General features: G+C 38.0%; 1 protein-coding gene across 1 annotated transcript in view; it reads right to left on the minus strand.

Moving 5' to 3' along the window:
- LOC120637657 (acetylcholinesterase-like) overlaps nucleotides 1-20,276 on the minus strand; it is a 72,911-nt gene that overhangs the window by 4,837 nt on the left and 47,798 nt on the right. Inside the window, exons 2-3 of the mRNA XM_039909580.1 lie at nucleotides 17,856-17,943; nucleotides 74-1,877 (exon numbers count right to left, since the gene is read on the minus strand). Of these exons, the coding sequence (XP_039765514.1) occupies nucleotides 74-1,845 (1,772 nt within the window). The 5' untranslated portion in view covers nucleotides 1,846-1,877; nucleotides 17,856-17,943. The remainder of the gene's footprint in view (nucleotides 1-73; nucleotides 1,878-17,855; nucleotides 17,944-20,276) is intronic.

The following is a 20,276-nucleotide window of genomic DNA, read 5'->3' on the forward strand; positions in this document are numbered from 1 at the left end:
AAGACTATACATAACAGAAAATATACCGATGTAGAGATGTATCTAAAAAGCTGTTTATAAATCTGGTACATACCCTGTTTTCGCAAAATTGGCCCAATATCTCATTAAACGTTTGCTAAATTCAACTTCTTCCGGCGAATAGTTTTTTCCAGGATTGAGCGGCTCACCAAATACGTAATTAATTTCATCTGCATGCATCACTCCAGTCCAAGATGGCCACGGGTTATTCTTACTGCGATGTTTATAGTAATAGGTATAAACGTTATTCCCAGTTTCAGCGTAACGATGTGCAAATTCATTGACACCACAAGTAAAGTGGTAATCGCCAACCATTTTGTCTAAAGCATTTCTATTCTTTATAGGATCCTCTGTATTTAGCCAATCCGTATATTCAAACACGATCGCTTGCCTGGCTACATCATTGACGTAAGGATTTAATTCTCTGACAGCCTGAAGATACTGCTCTCGTGTTATTCCAACGTTTTCTTCTTTTGGGAATAATTCAGTGAGATAGTAAAGGATAAAGTAATAACCTTCCTCTGTATTTGAACCCATAAGAATATTTGTCTTTTTAAAGTTTTGATGTACTAAGGATTTCCTAGGCATTTCATCTAAAAATGAGCCGTCAATTATAGGTACAAATGGAAACTCGCAAATGCCAAGTGTCCCCCACTCATTATTAACTAATTCGTCAGCACTCTTTTTTCTTAAACAGTCAATCATAGGTCCCAAATCTGACCTAGAACTTGGGCAGTGAACTGCTTCAGCCAATCGCATGCCACGCAGAATACTCTCCTCTCTCGAAATAATAGCCCAAGGAGCTGTAGCAGCCCCAGATTGCATTATAGCCTGAGAAAACAGGTTCCTAGAAAGAGGTGACAACAAATGTAAAGAAACGGACACAGCACCAGCAGATTCTCCAAATAGTGTTATATTATGAGGATTGCCACCAAAATAACCTATGTTATCCTTTACCCAGTGAAGAGCCATAAGTTGATCAAATAATCCAGCGTTCCCAGGAACATCAGCAGTATCGAAAAATAAAAATCCAAGTGACGCAACTCTATACTGCATCGACACATATACAATATTTTCCTCAGATACAAGGATTTTAGGATCATACACATCCAAGGTGGCCGTCCCAGAGTAAAAACCTCCACCAAATACCCACAGCATAACTGCTGCGTTTTTAGGACGTGGCTTTGGTGTTACGATATTTATATATAAACAGTCTTCCTGCATATCTGTATTGGGGTTCCACATCATTGCACCAGGGAAGTCTCCGAACACAGTATCAATTATTTGGACGCATGAGTGAGGCAGTGTTGTGGTATTAAGGATTTCATCGCCCCAGTTTTCTACAGGTCGCGGGTGTCTGAATCTGAGATCTCCGAGGGGTTTTTGAGCATACGGGATGCCAAACCATGCGTCAACTTGTTTCCCGGTTGCTGCTGTGAGGGTGATGCCTCTGACGCGTCCTTTACGCGTGCGCACTATCAGCGGGTCGTCAGTTTCGGGGCCGAGTTGGGGTTCGTCCGCCATGAGTTCCTCGATCCTTTCATGGTTGGAGTAGAAGCGTTCTTCGCTGGCTCGCTTGGAGGAGGACTCGGCGTCCTCGTATTTGGCGCGTTTGGACGAGGTCTCGTGGTCGTCCTGGCGCGGGAGAATGGTGTCGAGCTCGGGGTTGTACCGCACGGCCTCGCCGTGTCCGCGGTAGGGCTGGGGTGGCGCGGGGACGGGGAAGTGCGGCGCGTGGTCGGGGGCGTGGTGCCTCGCCCGGTGCTCGTGGGGGCTGGCCAGCGCACGCGCCAGCAGCGCTGCGAGCGCCGCAACCAGCACGCGCATGCCGCCGCTGCACGCGCTCCCACACTCACCACCTGAAAATGAGCAACATTAATGAATAATAATAAAACTATCCCAAATCAACTCATCCAGAGCTTGAAGTTAAATAAATAAATATGCTACGACAATACATACATCGCCATCCAGCCCCAAAGTAAGCGTAGCTTGCATTATGGGTACTAAGATGACTGATGAATATTTTTATCAATAACTAGCGTACCCAGCCCGCTTCGCTTGGCTAGATTTTGCTTTATTTTATTTAAACAATAAAATTACATCATTAAATTTTATTTTAGCATTATAATTTTATTATAACATTATAATTTTAATTTAAGCCTCATTATATTATAGTATTCATTCTCTTCTATTCTCTTCTAGAGCGGGTGAAGATCATTATCTACACCCATGGACACCCAACAATAGAACATCATCATAGTAAATAAAAGCTTTATTTGACAGTTTGACATTTCAAAAATAGGAGTGCTTCGATCGTCACCAAACTTTACAGGATTACTCGCCAGGTCAATCTGGTGATTCCCTGAAAGTTTCATTGAAATCGGTCCAGCCGTTTCGGAGCCTATACGAAACATACCCACACACTTTCTCTTTTATTTATATAGATAGTAATATACATAAATACTTAGAATATACATATAAACACCCAGACAATGAAAACATTCATGCTCATCACATAAACATTTTTCAATATTAGAACTTAAAGAAACCGTCTACATTACACAGCAAAGAAGCTGCGATTTTAAATGCATGTAGAATCAAGTTCACGCCAAGAGAACCTGATAAAATATCATAACGACACATAAATATGATTAAGTAAAACACCACACGCACAGAGCCAGATATAATTAGTACCTATTATGATAAGGCCAGCTACGGATTATCTATATCATGCGTTCAAATTTTTTTTTTACATTCAATTAATAATAACTAACCAAGTTGCAGGTGTTATTATTATCTTTTCTTTGAAGCGGTGATAACGCAGTGGGCAAGAGCTCGACTTCACTTTCGGGGCCCAAGTTTGAATCCCAGCACGCACCTCTAACTTTTCTAAGCTATGTGCGTTTTAAGTAATTAAAAATATCACTTGTTTCGACGGTGAAGGAAAACATCGTGAGGAACCTTCTTGCCTCGTTCTACATAATGTTATCGAAGGTATGTGGAGTCCACCAATCATACTGGGCCAGAGTGGCGGACTACGGCCTTAACCCCTTCTCATTGTGGGAGGATAATTGGTCAATGTGATGATAATCACGATTATTATCTTCAAAGAACGAAATATTTACTGGGTCTTAAGGTATCAGATAGAATTAGTACATAAGTCCAGTTATATTTGTAAACTACTAAACTAGATGGCGCCATAAAGATCCTGCATCACGCTAACGAAGTGTTCACAAAAATTTACCATACGTACAACACTTAAAGAAGAATGTCGGACTTCGGTCGCCGAGCACGATCACCCGCTCGGAGGAAGATCTTCCTATTGTTACGGTCAAGCGTGTCACCATAGCTCCCGTACATATTTATAACAACCAAAATTATCATCATCGTATATAAATAACATAATCATCATACAAATAACACGATGATCATAACAATCTTCATCATATGAACCCTTTTCCACAATGACAAGGGTTTTGGCCGTAGTCCACCACGCTAGTCCAGTGCAGATTGGTGGATTTCACACGCCTATAAGAACATTATGGAGCATTGTCAAGCATGCAGGTTTCCTAACGATGCTTTCGTTCACCGTTGAAGCAAGTGATCTATTAAATACTTATAACGTACATATGGGCCTCATAAGAAGGCTCAGAGTCACTCAGCGGGCGATGGAGAGAGCTATGCTCGGAGTATCTCTATGCGATCGAATCAGTAATGTGGAGATTCGTAGAAGAATCAGAGTTACCGACATAGCTCAACGAGTGTCGGGTACATTCGGAGAAAGGATGGACGTTGGGGTCCCAAGGTGCTGGAATGGCAGCTCCGAACTGGTAAGCGCAGCGTTGGTCGGCCCCCAACGAGGTGGACAGACGACATAAAACGCATCGCAGGTAGCCGCTGGATCCAAGCGGCACAGGACCGTGGAATTGGAACTCCCTACAAAAGACCTATGTCCAGCAGTGGACGTCTATCGGTTGATATGATGATGATGATGATGATGATGATGATGATGACGATGAACGTACATAACTTAGAATAGAGGTGCGTACTGGGATTTGAACTAGGCCCAAAGTTTTAAATTCTAGGCTATCACCGCTTCCAAAAATTTCGTCAGGATAAGAAAGTATGCAGGTGTTTTTATAATCTTTCCAGAATTTTTTTTTTATTAGGTCTATCAAAATCTGATAGAATTAGTACCTAAATTGATAAGTCCAGTTACGCATTGGTTTATGCCCATATCTTGCGTTCGATGGATCATATAATTATATAGATAACAAGTGGCTACCTGTGTACTACGCACAAAAGCGTTCGTAAGAATATTATTTACAAATGTAACTTTGTAGTATGTGGTATATTATTGAATGATGTGAATACATTTATATGATATACACTCATTTATGTACTAGTCAGTGACGTGCATACAGGTTATGCACTGGGTATGCAGATTATATAAAATGGAAAAATCTCCAATACGAGTTATAAAAAACTTACCCTTAAGTATTTATAACTCGTACTGGAGAATGTCTTCATTTTATATGATACGCATGCCTTGTGCGTACCCTCTATTTACGCCACTGTGACTAGTAGTTACTATTTTATACCATGTAATTACTTATTTTTAACGATTCCCGCTGAACGTTTAGGTCATTTTCTTCCGGCAGAGTTCACCAACGTGTCTGCCCTGCGTGCTGATTATGGAAAAAATCTCCCGTTGGTTTAATAGTCCATAGCAGTCCACTGCTGGCCTTTAGTCCGGCAGTGGACTGCTATAGACTATTAAAGATTCAGTACTCAGCGAGCTACGAAACTGAACTAACACTGTGGCATACAGATGAACGTCAGGTTGTTCAGAATCGAAACAATCAATCGCAGGTGTATTTTCATCTACCTAAATCGAAGGTGATTTCAGTGAGTGCATGCAATCTGCCACCTGCGAGTACACTTGCGTAAGTGATGCAAACTTCAGAGCTACGGGCGCAGCCAAGTCACTTGCACTAGTATTGATGCAAGCTGCACGCACACTACTTGCACCATCTTAGACCAATAGTTCAAGTTCCACAAACTTTCTGTGATACATCAAGAATGCTGTCATTTGTTGCCAACAACAGGCAACAAATGACAGCGCCGGCTTGGACGTGTGCTATGAAGTAATGAATTGCTACAATTTACGTGCAATCTATTGCTTCGATTTAAGTGCATTCGATTGCTGAGACGGATTTTCCGAGAATTAGACGGATGATGGGCCCTTTAGGGTCGACGATGTGAGTATCTATTATATATATTATAATAGCATCTTTTATAAAAGACAAATGCCCGTTTTCATTAACGAAAAACAAGGCAATACCTAATTGAGTAACACCCAATCTAACGAGATTCCTAGTCATACATTTATTTTTCACCAATCGATTTTCACTAGGCAACTCATATAACGTGATTCTTGCCACAAGTTGTTGTATTTTGTGTTTGTATTATCATATTTATTAAAAACTGAGTTTATATTTTTTCATCTTACAAAAGCAATTTCCCAGTTCCTCAAACATTACGCAGCGACGAATCGGTATCGTAACTTTAGATCGCGCTTACATCGTCGTTAGTCCATCTAAGAGTTGGTGCAACGTTTTTTATCTGTACGCATCGCCCAAATTATTAGGCATCCGATTTAAGCGTTTGCTAAGTTAAGTTAAAACTGGCATACCACCCACCCACTCCAAAACCAAAATAAAATTAATCGATCAGTCGTTAAAAATATCGTCACTGACAACAGAAATAGGTATAGCTAAATAGTTTTTAACATTCGCTGCTACAATTTATTTGAGATAGAATATACCTTGAACTATATTTGTAAAAAGATGAGCTTAATTAATTTAAATAAGTTAAAAAAAATTCAAATATTTTTTAATTTAGATAAATGCACTTTGAACATAATGTACACTCAAAGAGTGTACATTGTGTTCAAAGTTATGGGCTTCTTCTTAGACCAGGACGCGTTTGGAACCATCGTTGCTTTAGTTTTATATTTACGAATGGTTATGGTTATCGCCATCATCTCACTACCGTGAGAAGAGAATTTATATTCACTATGAGAAGTACTCATGTAATGTACACATCAAAAGTGTCCCCTATAGGCCTACTTGAATAAAGATATTTTATACTTTGACTTGGACTTTATATAAAATATTTCATTTTAAGATGCGTATAGAATTTAAAATTCTGTAGATATATTTGTAGTAATTGGATTCTCGTTCCCTTTAAATTTCCTCTCAGCTACCGCAAGCGTAATTTGTTTGTCAGTGTAAAAATATAACAGCGTTTATGCCGCACCAAATTAGGTTAGGTTCCATTAAGCCAGTTTCCTGTGGAAGCCTGATGCATTTACGGCGTCTGCAGAGCACTACGCCCAGTAAACTTGTGCTGGATACACAATTTATACCATTACTTCATAGTAGAAAGCAAACCTTTTTAAGATTCCACACTTAAAGGGTTTTCAATTAAAAATTCACTTGCTTAAACAGCTAAGGAACACATTGTGAGGATAACTGCCTAAGAGTTCTCCATAATGTTGTGGAGTCCACCAATCCGCACTGAACTAGCGTGGTGGGCTACAACCCTTCTCAATGTGGGAAAAGACCCGTGCCCTGTAGTGGGTCGGTAATGGGTTGATATGATGATAGTGATGACGACTAATTTCTACCCAAAGGGTAAAATGGGACTTATACTCCGCTGTAAATCCGTCTGTCTGTATGTTTGTCTGTCCGTCTGTCCGTCTGTCGCCAGGCTGTATCTCAAAAACCGTGATAAAAAGACTTACAGGATTACAGGAACGCAGGCGCTAGTTCGTGAATAAAAAGATCAACAAAAAAAAGTTATTTCGGCAGCTGGTTTTAATAACATTTACGGTCTCAATACTTGGAACAGAAATAACACACTTTCATTAACTGAATAAACTGACTGCTGACAGTAATAAACACTTGTTTAAATCAGTACGAATCTCTCTCAGCTCTCTCTCTCTCACACTGTAATTGAGTCTATCAACATTGGAAGCCATTTCCACTAGCGTGTCCATCGATCAACGATCGCCTTTGTGAGAGTTCATGACGAGCGATCGCTTTGCTAAATTGCCTATTGGATTTTGCTGGGCGGAGTTTGTGCATCGGAACTAAATACTGTTTTTGGATCTCTAAAGCAAAGTGGATTTGAATGGATCATATATCTGTCATTTTCTCTTCGTAGCACCCAATAGTTGCACTCGTAGTTTTTAATGCGGTTTTTAAGTTACATACTTATAGCTTTTGGACAAATATGATAACCTCAAAAGCGCTTTAAATTCAATATATATTTTTGTTCTCACCCTGCTTTCTGAGTCGTTGGCCGTGGGTACGATTACCACAACTGGCAAATCTTTTTGCGATAAACATGAATGTTTTTCAGTGTCTGGGTGTTTATATAAATAAAAAAAATTAATAAATATAAATAAATATACTACGACAATACACACATCGCCATCTAGTCCCAAAGTAAGCGTAGCTTGTGTTATGGGTACTAAGATAACTGATGAATAATTTTTATGAATAATATACAGAAATACTTATTATATATAGATAAACACCCAGACACTGAAAACATTCATATGTTCATCACACAAATATTATCCAGTTGTGGGAATCGAACCCACGGCCTTGGACTCAGAAAGCAGGGTCGCTGCTCACTGCGCCAATTGGCCGTCACCAATATGTAGGTATATTATAAATATTTATTTATATTATTCATAAAATATTTATCAGTCATTTTTGTACCAATAACACAAGCTATGCTTAATTTGGGGCTAGATGGCGATGTGTGCATTGTCTTAGTATTTATTATTTATTTATTTATTATAATTCACCTAGGTTTTCATCTTTGATTTTTCACATTTAAATTGTTATTTTTTTCTATTACACTATTTTCAGTGACAGTACTAAGTTAGGGAATTTACCACCTTTATAATATTATCACCTGTAACTTTTCCAAGATATGTGGGTTTTAAGTAATTAAAATATCACTCTCTTCAACGGTGAAGGAAAACATCGTGAGCAAACCTGCATGCCCGAGAGTTCTCGATAATGTTCTCAAAGGTGTGTGGAGTCCTACATTCCGCACTGGGCCAGCGTGGTGGACTACGGCCTTAACCCCTTCTCATTGTGGGAGGAGACCCGGGCCCGTTTAGTGGGTTGATTTGACGAGTATTTTTATAATAAATCTTTGGTAGTCCATTGTTTTTTTATGTGATGGACTACGGCCCTTCTCATACTGAGAGAGAACCCGTGCCCTATAGGGCGTCAGTAATGGTCATGGTTTTCATTGTCTGAATGTTTAAAAAAAAAATAGCTATTTATAAATATAGATAAATAAATATATCACGACAACACACATATCGCGATCTAGCTCAAAAGTATGCAAGAATTATTATAAGCGTAGCTTGTGTTATGGGTAGGTACTAAGATGACTGATGAATATTTTTATGAATAATATACATAAATACTTACAATTTACATATAAACACCCAGACACTGCAAAACAATTATGGAATCGATCCCACGGCCTTGGACTCAGAAAGCATGGTCGCTGCCGCTGCGCCAATCGGCTGTCAAACATTATTTTTTATGTATTCATAAAAAAATATTCATCAGTTTGCCTAATGCCCATAACACAAGATACTCTTACTTTGAGGCTTGATGGCAATGTGCATTTAAGACAGTTAACCGTATCGAAATGGATGACTGTACCTTTGCCTTTTCCTTCAGAGCAAAGAAAAAAAAAGGCCGCCGTTACAATATTGATTTATATTTATCAGTCTGCGTATCCGTATCTCCTCCTACTCCTCGGAAGATCAGCGCTACGCCATTGGTTGCTCCACAGGCGTAGTAAATGCAACTGTTGGCCATTTTGGGATCACACACGCGACTAAAAATGTGTATGCGGTTCACAAATAAACGCTTTTTTTTATTCCACTACAAGTTAGCCATTGACTGCAATCCCACCGGTGGTTTGTGGTGATGCAGTCTAAGATGGTAGCGGGCTAACCTGTTAGTGAGTATGGTAGTCATATCCCTAATAGGTTTCTACGCGTCATCATACCGGAACGGCAAACCTTTGTCGGTTGGGTGGTAACTAGCCACGGCCAAAGCCTCCCACAAGAACAGACCAGACAAGAAAAAAATCAGAAATTAAATTTCAAATTGACCCTGCCAGTAATCGAACCCGGAACCTCCTACTTAAACTCACAGCGCTCCCCGTTGCGTCAGGAAGGTCGTCAAACTTTTTCTTTCTTAACACGACCATTTTTCACTAAAAGACATTGATAGAACAATAAAATCGGTTGGTTGGAGCAATTAAGCAAAGCTGATTGTCCGGCGCAGGCCTGCACAAAGGGTTTCCTGCGGCCGGTAATGGCGGCCCCGCGCGAAACGACATTGAACGTCACTAACATGCAGCTGTGGACTTGTTACATGCGCGTACACAGAATTAAGAACGTACAGAACCCTCATTCAGCCATTATTGCATGCAGTGCATTGTGCCCAAGTCCAACAGTGAAAACGCCCCGCGCACGTCTCACTTCACACCCGTGGAATATTGCTAGCTCACAATTTTTTTCCCATTATACTATTTTATGGTAAACGTTTCGAACATTAGAGGTGACTAGCCGCCTGCTCGAGAAACACTATTAAAATGTAGTAGTTTTTTATGCTTCTATATCAAAAGCCACTCCAATTTAATAGTCTATCTTTATTTTTTTTATATTTTACAATTTTTGATGTTGTTTATGTTTTGTCATGATCTGTTTTGTGTGTTAAATAAAAAAAATAGTGTACACGTTACACTCTATATTAATCGTGTACACGGTTTCTGTATGTTCTTAAATCTGTGGCACTGTACACCGATACGTCAATTGAGGTCTAATTAAGTGGCACTTAAGCACAGCTGCTTTTTTACACAGCTTTTTTTTTAAAGTAAAGAACAGATTCTATATCATTTTTGCGCCAGTAGTTTTTAAAAAAAGTTTAAAGGATTAGTGATAAGAACTTATAAAGGTGTGTTAGCAAATCTGCCTTTGTATGTACATTTGGTTAAAGATAAAAAGTTATCTTCGTTCAGACTGGTCAAAATTATGCATAATCTGTGGTCGGTATAAGTTGGAGTAGAAATTCAAAATGACAGGAACCCAGATCAAAATGGAAGGTCATATAAAATTGTACAGACAGAAGTGTCAAGGCAAGATTGAAGAAGTTATCTCTTTGTAGTCCACAATCTATACCTATATATACACAGCAATAAGTAAAATTATTTATTAATCTTATAAAAAAGATATACTTACCCGTAATTATTGCTTTATTGTGCTAGAAAATCACTGTCAGTTTTAAAACTTATATACAGTCAAACCTGGGTAAGTGAGAACTGGATAAGTGAGAAAACTCTATAAGTGAGATTAATAGCCAGGACCCGTGATTTTATACACCCAAAACCTCTATTAGCGAGAAACAGAAACCTTTGTAAGAGAGAGTCGTTATTCCCTCACGGACCTCCGTAAGTGAGACTGCTACTTATCGACTGCTGTCGAGCAAGCAATTTTCGACAAAATTTATGAGTTAGAGAAAAAACATTCAAAATACAAAAACAGAAACCCAAACGAAATTCACGGATTTTTTTAATGTAAATAAGTTCTTAATAAAATAAAATTACATAGTGCATGAATATGTCTTGTTATTGCTATATATATATATATATATATATATATATATATATATAGAAAAGAATTCATGAAAACATTCGTTTCTTTGCAATATTCGCTGCGATTTTAAGTGCAAGGTCCCGGGTTTGCTGGTCAGGCGGTCGGGCTTTGTTCGTGGCTCGCTTAGAAACCGATTGGGAGTAAGCTTCAAAAGTTAGCCAAAGGCTAACTTGTAGCGAAATAAAATTAAGTATTTTTAATTTAAAAAAAAAACTGACTTTAACATACGCCCACGAAATAAAAGCGATAAAAATTTACTACTTTGGGTTAAATTATTGTTGATTTTTTTATAACAGCTCGACCGATTTCGATATTATTTAAATGGGACCACCTGAAAAGTATGCTCTTAAAAACAAAAAAAAGAATTTTTCAAATCGGTTCAGGCGTCTTTGAGTAATCGGGTAAAATGACATAAATAAAAAAGTTTCCGACAATTTGAGAACCTCCTTTTTGAAGTCTGATAAAAAATGCAAAAACAGACTTAATACAAAGAATTAACACAGAACGCATAGGTTTTGGTATACAAGGGTCGCGTGAAAGCAATCGGTTAGCAACTTGTTGGAAAAGTTATTCAATCGGGCAGCGTAGTCGGTACAGTGGCGCAAGTATATTATTCCAACTCTGAGCTCATAACCTATAGCTTGTCTCGTTCAAATATTTGCGCCGGACGGGCGCGGTGCGATGGCGGCGCGTTTGTTAGTATTGACAGAGTAAAATAAACGCTCGCGGATATCGCCCGGGCGGCCGGCAGCTCGGACAAACACGAAAATTTCTCATATCCGAAATCGATTTTGTTTATTTGGATTCGTTTAAGCTGCTTACAGTGTTAAGACTTTGCTGACTAATACTGTACGATGGGAATTACCTTATTTAAAGAGAACTTTTATTGAACTGTATCACAGCAAAAAAGTATTTTTTTGATTAAAAGGTTATAAAATTACTTCAATCGCGAATTTGCTGTAAATCTTTTGTCGTAATTACACATTTTGGAATAAAATAGAAAATAATAAAATAATAATTTAAATATTATGTTCAATTTAATCAGGCATCTTAAAATTGGAAAGAAGTGGAAATAGAAAAATGTACGAAGCGGCCATGTAACATATATTACTATAGCTTGCAACGTTTTGGAATTGTTTCGGGTCATATTAACTGAAAAATATGAAGCTGTCGTGTGACAGCTTCATATACACACACACAATAACGCGCACACATACACAAGCTTAAACGCGCACACACGCACACACAGACACACACGCACACAAACTTTGTTTGTTATTGCTTTATTTGATAATCCAATAGTATTAGTTAAAATTTCATCATTTTATACAGAAGAGTAGACTTCCTCGCACAGGTTATATCACTTATATAAACAAGGGATCAAAATTTTATAAAACCTTTTTATGAATAAATCATTTTTTTTAGTAATAGTTACAGACGTGTGTAAGCGGCCTTAATACTTTCGCCGTTTGAGTAAATATTTTATTACAGTCTTACGGGCTTTTCTTATTGACTGCTATTCGCAAACTTTCCACGGTTCACTTTATTTCAATTGAGATGAACTGGAAAGCAATCATTTTTTTAGTTGTTAAAAACTGATCTGCCTTAGTACCTACAAGATTTACTCGCTCGCAATCGAGGTGTCGTCTTCGAGTTTAAATATTTGTATTTTCAGATCAAAATGGACCTAATGTCACTCTTTTTAGAGTCGCTAATACTGTACTTCTGATTTTTGGTGTACAAACGTTCTGTCAAAAGCCCGCGCTGCAGTACTGCAGGCAAATTTGAGCTTTATGTCAATGCACGTAAGATCCGTTTACTCCGATGTTCATTTACTCTCTCTCACCGCTACTCAAATTTCATATGGATCTCGTGAGGAGTTTCGGTGACTGACAACGGAACTATTCAAAAAATTATAGAAAACCGACCGCTTCTATCGTTTAAATGCGTATTGCGTACACCACATAACAGCAGCTGTACTTTCGAAAGGGTTACGCAGACATATTTAGTTTATCAGGGTATATTTACTGTGACAGTTCGTTAAATATTTAAGTTTAAGTTAATTCCTCGTGTGGTATATTAGATATTTGTTTTATTTATATTTCTTACTGGCGTACCCACTCGCTTCGCCGGGCTAGATTTTGCTTTATTTTTGTAAAATAATAAACTTACATCATTAAATTTTATATTTTAAGTCTCATAATTTATTAAATCGTTTATTTCTCTCCGTATTCATTCTCTCCTATTCTCTTCTCGAGCGGGTGAAGATCATTATCTACACCCATGTACACCCAACAATAGAATATCATGATAGTAAATAAAAGCAGTATTTGACAGTTCAAAAATAGGAGTGCTCCGATCGTCACCAAACTTTACAGGATTACTCGCCAGGTCAATCCGGAGATTCCCTGAAAGTTTCATTGAAATCGGTCCAGCCGTTTCGGAGCCTATACGGAACATACCCACACACTTTCTCTTTTATATATATATAGAATTGATTGAAACTTGACGTCCGCGTCACATCAGTTTAACTTTGCCAATTATTCGTTTAATTATTCGTCAAGTAGCTGAGGTGAGTCGTAAAGTTTTTGCTTCGATCGGTTATTTAAAACGTTGGAAAAATTTCCTTCCAGTTAAAACGAAAATTTCTCTTGCACAATCTCTTCTTCTTCCGTTACTTGACTACGCTGACTCATGCTATCCTGATCTTACCGAAGAACTGCTGAACAAACTCGAGCGCCTACAAAATTTATGTATCCGGTTTGTTTTTGGACTGCGTAAATTTGACCACATTTCGGAGTACCGGGTTAGACTTAAATGGCTGCCGATCAGATTGCGTCGTGAACTTCATCTCCTCTCATTCTTGTACTCTATCCTAAATAATCCAGTTACACCCTCGTACCTTAAATACCGTTTTCGCTATATTTCTGATTCTGCCTCACATACTGACCTCCGATCTCGGCACGATAACCGCCTGGTACTCCCATTTTGCAAAACCAAGTTCTTCGGTAACTCTTCCACTTTTAAGGCTGTTGTTCTTTGGAATAATTTGCCTGCTGACATCCGTAAAAGTCAATCCCTTCCCATATTTAAATGTCGTCTTAAAGACTACTATCTGTCTTTGAGTGAAGTAATTTGAACAAATATCGTAATTAATGTGTTTTTTTTTGTATTTTTCTTTTTTCATTATTTAATTATGTATGTATTTATATATATATTTATTATATATGTATTTATATATTTATTTATATTATATGTATGTCTATTTATTGCCGAATATATATGTATATTATATGTAGTATAATTGCACTACCCCGCTCTCTTGCAGCTTTTCCTTCTGTCAGAGGTTGCCTGTAAGAGATTGCTTGCAGCAATAAGGCCGCCTTTGCATGCCTACAATTCTTGTTGTTGTTTATTCTATATTTTATGTATATTCTGATGTTTGTGTGCAATAAAGTATTTCTTCTTCTTCTTCTTAAGTTAGTTCCTTAAGTTTGCTGATTTATTTGCCACTGAACGCTAGGTGTTATTGTAGTATTTCCGGGTAGGGTGGTAACTAACCACGGCGATTTAGCGTTCCGGCCCGATGTCCTCTTTTGACTTAATAAAGATTCTTCTTCTATAAATTACGTTCTGATATACAAAATAAAAACAACCGAATCGATAACCTTTTTGAAGGAAGTCCTCCAGTGCACACTAAGCCTTAGGGGTTCAAAAAGAAGAAGCCACGATCGCAGGACGAATTAAATTATGCAAATACCCCAGAAAACGCCCATCTGGCGGTTTCACGGAAAATTAGACTTCGCAAAGAAATGACAGGCGGGAATTTTACATGCCCCTGGCTTTTGGTACCTTTGGCGGAACAATTTTTTGTTATGTGTTTAACTTACGACGTTAGATTAAAGACCCCGGCTTTTTCTTGTTATTTTTTTTTCTTTTTCAGCCCCGACGCAAACCAGGCAATAAAGTTTTGCAGCTGTTTATCTGTGACATCCTACACTCAAACTATATAGGATAGAAAGATTTTACTGTAGTTTTAAGCCAAATGCGTTGGAGATTCACAATGGCAGTAAGCTGTTTGATAAGGCGCAGGAATCTTATATGCTTTTATTTTACATACATTTGACGGTCAGTCAGTCAGAGAGAACGGAAGGAATTTCTACCGAGAAGAGCGGGCAAGAAACTCAGCAGATTGCTCTTTTTCAACTTCATTTAACAGTTTATAATCTCCAGAATTTTCTGAGAGTGGGGCCGCTTCCAAGCAGCCTTGTCGTTAAACTTTCTGTATTTTTGTAGTGTGCGCAATAAAGGTGCATTGGTGTAAATAAGTTAAATTTTATTTTTAAAGTCATACAGAATTGAAAATTTAAATAAATTGATTACATATATAAATCAGTTAAATAGCTGGCAGATGAAAAGCAGACCTTATTATGAGTCTGATTTGAGGAATAACTTTTCGAAAGAGTCAGGAACGGATATTATGCAGATGTTCAGGGAGGCAGACTGACTTTACAATTCTAAAGGGATTGATTTATCGATAATCATCAATTGTTGTGTGCCACAGCCCTATTTCTTGTCCATAACGTCATGACTCCTCTCCGGCTCGTAACCACTACTACAATATTATTTTTCTCCTCACTCACAGCCCGCATTTCGGAGCAACGTGATTTCTTCTGTTAACACTATTATTGTGAAATAGTAGTATGAAGATTATTATTTACTACTAGCGGACCCGCGCGACTTCGTCCGCAGGTGAGTCGACTTTAAAAAATTGTCATATGTTGTCGCACACTGTTTTATAGAACTTTAAAGCCACAACAATTCCGACAATTCCGATATAGGTACTTACTACATATTTCTGTCAGATCTACTACATATTTATCAGAGCATCATAAAATTTAGACAATACATGCTTTGTAGTACACACTGTCAAATAAAAAAAGAAATATTAAAATCGGTGCAAATTTAACGGAGATATGAAGTAAAATTTATAAAAAATTTCATCCTATTTCCCGGAGGAAGCTTATTGTTTATCGGGATAAAAAGTATCCTATATGTTGACCTGGGATATCAGCTACCGCTATACCAAATACTATTTAAATCCGTTCAGTGGTTTTCACGTGATGCCCGGACAGACAGACAGACAGACAGACAAAAATTAAATAAATATCTGTTTTGGACTCAGTATCGTTTATAAAGCATCCCCCGGTCAAAATTTTCAAAATATATTAAATGTACAGAAATTCTCCAGTTACAGTTTTATTATAAGTATAGATAACCGGTAAACGGTTGCAGATTAATGAACTGTATACCTTGTAGTTAAATAAGTTTAGCACTACAAAAATGTGCCTGATTTTCATGTGTCAAGGAAACAATTCATTTTATTGTGTCAAGCGTTATTTTTGGTTGTTGCTGGTAACAGTGGCGTACACAGGGCTATGCACAAGGTATGCACTAAGTGGGCATATTATATTTAAAAAAAAAATCTCCAGTACCGGTTGTAAAAAACATAAGGATAGGCATTGTAAGAGGTAAAAAAAGCCTACCCTAAAGTTTTTATAACTTGTACTGGAGATTTTCTTCATTTTATATCATCTGCATACCCTGTGCATACCCTCTATGCACACCACGGCTGATGATGACTGTATAATTAAACTATTATATTGAAATATGAGATGTATTGCCTGTGGTGATGGTAAAAACCATGCAAGGCAGATCAGAATACAGATAAAACCCCTCCTCTTCCGAAGGTGGTCATCGAGGTGACTTGCGGAATGCAATGAAAAAAGCAGCAGCGTCCTCTGTATTCTGCTCTGTGATCTACTGTGAACCAACCCGTCTGCTAAACCAGAGACCTTTAGTCCAGCAGTGGACTTTTATAAGCAGTGGCGTCCATAGAGGGTATGCAGATGATATAAAATGAAAAAAATCTCCAGTACGAGTTATAAATACTTAAGGGTAGGTTTTTTATAACTCTTTCAGTTCCTATACTTAAGCTTTTTATAACTCGTACTGGAAATTTTCTTCATTTTATATTATCTGCATACCTGTGCATACCCTAAGCACGCCACTGGTTACCCGCTAGGTTTTAATAATGGTGATGAAGTTTTCCATCGACAGTACTCAATTGGCATACGTCAAAAATGCAAAAGTGTACCCGATCTTGACGCAGTGCTGGAACAATGCATCATATTATCGTATTCTTGCAAGTGTTATTTCTGGTTTAAGATGGTGACTATATAATTCAAAAAAGTAGTTGGAGCGCGAGATTTTTTTGGAGCATCTTTCATAAGCTCGTTTTTATCGATAGCCGTAAATTTTTGTGAGACACACCCCTGTTCCCCGTCCATAAAGTCGTTGCACGCCTGACTCCGTGCCGGCACATACAAACGACGTAATTATATTTTTCTTCTCACTCTCTCCCCGCAATCCGGAGCAACTTGCTGTCTGCTGCGAACATTGTTATTGTGTTATGGTGTCATGAAGAATATTGTTTACTCTGGCCGGTAAACGGTTTCAAAAAAAAAACTTTTCTAGAACATAAGAACAATTTCATTCATAAAATGCTCTGGTTTATTTTGTTATAATAAAGCTGAAAAGTTTGTTTTTGTTTCTTTGACCACTCTGGAACTACATCTCCGTAAAATCGGATATGAAAAATCTTTTTTGCATTTGTTAAACTTATTTGTGAAGAAGCGGTGATAGCTCAGTGGATATGACTTGGACTCCACTTTTGGGGGACCGAGTTCGAATCCAAAAACTTTTCTAAGTTATGTGCCTTTTTAAGCAATTATAATATCACTGGCTTCAACGGTGAAGGAAAACATCGGAACCTGCATGCCTGAGTTCTCCATAATGTTCTCATAGGTGTGTTGAATCCACCAATCCGCACTGGGCAAGCGTGGTGGAGTACGGCTTTAACCCATTCTCATTTTGGGAGGAGACCCGTGCCCTGTAGTAGGCCGGTATTGGTTTGATATGAAAAAGATGATTGTAATGTTCTTTAAAAAGCTACATAATACCTATTATGTTATCTGAAGATGTACGCGGAAAAGTCAAAAAGATTAGTTACCTGGCACTATCTATGGGAAGCCATGACGGTTGCTCGCAGCGCATGAGCGACGTGCGGTTGCACCACTTCACATGCTTCGCTGCACCACCTGGAAGATAACACATGTAAGACAATTTTCGACACAGGTCGGAAACGAACCGCGCACTGAGCAACCGTTATTAAGTGGAGTGCGAACTGTGAGATTTTCTACCTACGTAGGTATATATATTCGATATCGTGGAGATTGACTACGACCTATATGGCATCGAAAGAGCGACAACTAGTGACAATATTCGGTAGAAAATTTCACACTAGGCTACACTCACTCAGGTGTAGATGCCGCGTCACGAAACTTGCTAACGAGCTAACTTGCTAAAAGATACATCGCGTCACAACAATTTTCGTATGGTAATATACAACGTGTAACAGAATTACGAAATAATATTGAAGGATGCTTAAGTATATTTCATTAAAAAGAAGCATATTTATTTTTTCATACAAAAGAATTTAAAACATTCTAAGTGTTTACTTATGACAACCCTATTGAAGATAAAAGACCGACACGCTCAAGGTAGCAACGCTACGCGAAGCGTAATAATAAAGTGGCAGGAGTCACGTGATTGTAATTTTGCATGTGATGTTAGGGCTGTATCTGATTTCTTTCAGTAAAAACTATGGCATTGGTTAGTAAAAACTATTAGTGTTTCGGTTTCACAGAGACAGTACATAATGTACCTCTAAAGCCTATGAAGTATTATTGCGGATTTAATTTACACGTTGTATAGTACCACTAACTATATATGTACGTCACTGCAAACTTAGTTGAGGCACATAGTATTCCTGCTTGAAAAATATGTTTTATTTTTAGTTGGTATCATCATCATCATATCAACCCATTACTCGCCCACTACAGGGCACGGGTCTTCTCCCACAATGAGAAGGGGTTAAGGGCTTAAGGCCGTAGCCCAACACGCTGGCCCAGTGCGGGTTGGTGGCCTCAACACACATTTTGATAACTTTATGGAGAACTATCAGGCATTCAGGTTTCCTCACGATGTTTTCCTTCACCGTTGAAGCTAGTGATATTTTAATTGCTTAAAACGCAAATAACTTACAAATGTTAGAGGTGCGTGCTGGGATTCGAACTCGGCCCTCCGAAAGTGAAGTCGAAGCCCCGCCCACTGGGTAATCACCGCTTAGTTGGTATAATAGCATTTATTTCAAACGTCGGTTCGGAAAAAATCTGTTTTCTTTCGTAACCTTGTCCAAATTTCATCCTTCTACAAACCGAGAAGTACTTGTATGTGTTGATGATAACCACTAGTCAGTGTCAGTATCGTTTCTTATTTCAGGAGTTTTACCCAGGCAGACAAACGGACGCAGTGATATAAAGACAGAATTACGGCTAGTAACGCTTCGCTTGTTTAACTAATTAAAAGTGTCGCCATAATTTTAATTATTATAGTTACTTCTTTATACGAAAATAAGCCTTTATAAGAAGACGAGTGAAACGAACCACTGCAGTCGACGGTCAACGCAGCCTCAGCCTTTTTAAAATAAACAAAACGAGCCAACTGAAAAATGGGATTTTAGCTTAATTAAAATGCTTTGAAAATAATCTTTGGTTAAAATGTTTTATTTAAAACCGACCAAAACCTTGAAAGCTCTTGTGTGAAAAGTAAATACCATTTTCGAAACGCTATTTCTGTTATAAAAGACACAAGTAATCTAAATTAAAACATATAAAACCGGCTTTTTTAAATATTATGCTACTAGCTGTTGTTTCTGACTTCATCTCGGATTTCGGAATGAAAATTCCCGTGAGTACCGTTTTATTTCCGAGATAAAAAGTATCCTGTCTCAATCAATTAGAAATGATTAAGCTGCGAAGAACTACAGAACAAAGCGAATTTTCTTTATCTTGCGGGAACGTGTCCCGATTGCTCTTCCGGGATAAAAAGTACAATGCAATTGTGAAGAGACTTTACAATGAATAATAATTGTTAAGTCATTGTAAAGTTAACATCTCCTGAGGAAGGGTGCTTAGCACATCGCCAAAGATCTGTTTGGAGCGGAGTACAAAGAGTGACGTAATTATAAATTACACTAAAGCAAAATAAGCTTAATTTCCATTATGGAATTCCGCAAAGTAACGCATCTATCCAATATTCCTTAGTCCATATCCTAAAGCAAGCAATACACATATCGCCATCTAGCCCCAAAGTAAGCGTAGCTTGTGTCATGGGTACTAAGATAGCTGATGAATATTTTTATGAATATAATAAGCTCCACATAAATACTTATAATACACAGATAAACACCCAGACACCGAAAAAAATTCATGTTCACAAACATTTTTCCAGTTGTGTGAATCAAACCCACGGCCTTAGATGCAGTAACCAGGGTCGTTGCCCACTGAGCCAACCGGCTGTAAAATTTACA

This window comes from Pararge aegeria, chromosome 4 (assembly GCF_905163445.1).
Source record: "Pararge aegeria chromosome 4, ilParAegt1.1, whole genome shotgun sequence".
Classification (NCBI taxonomy): Eukaryota; Metazoa; Arthropoda; class Insecta; order Lepidoptera; family Nymphalidae; genus Pararge; species Pararge aegeria.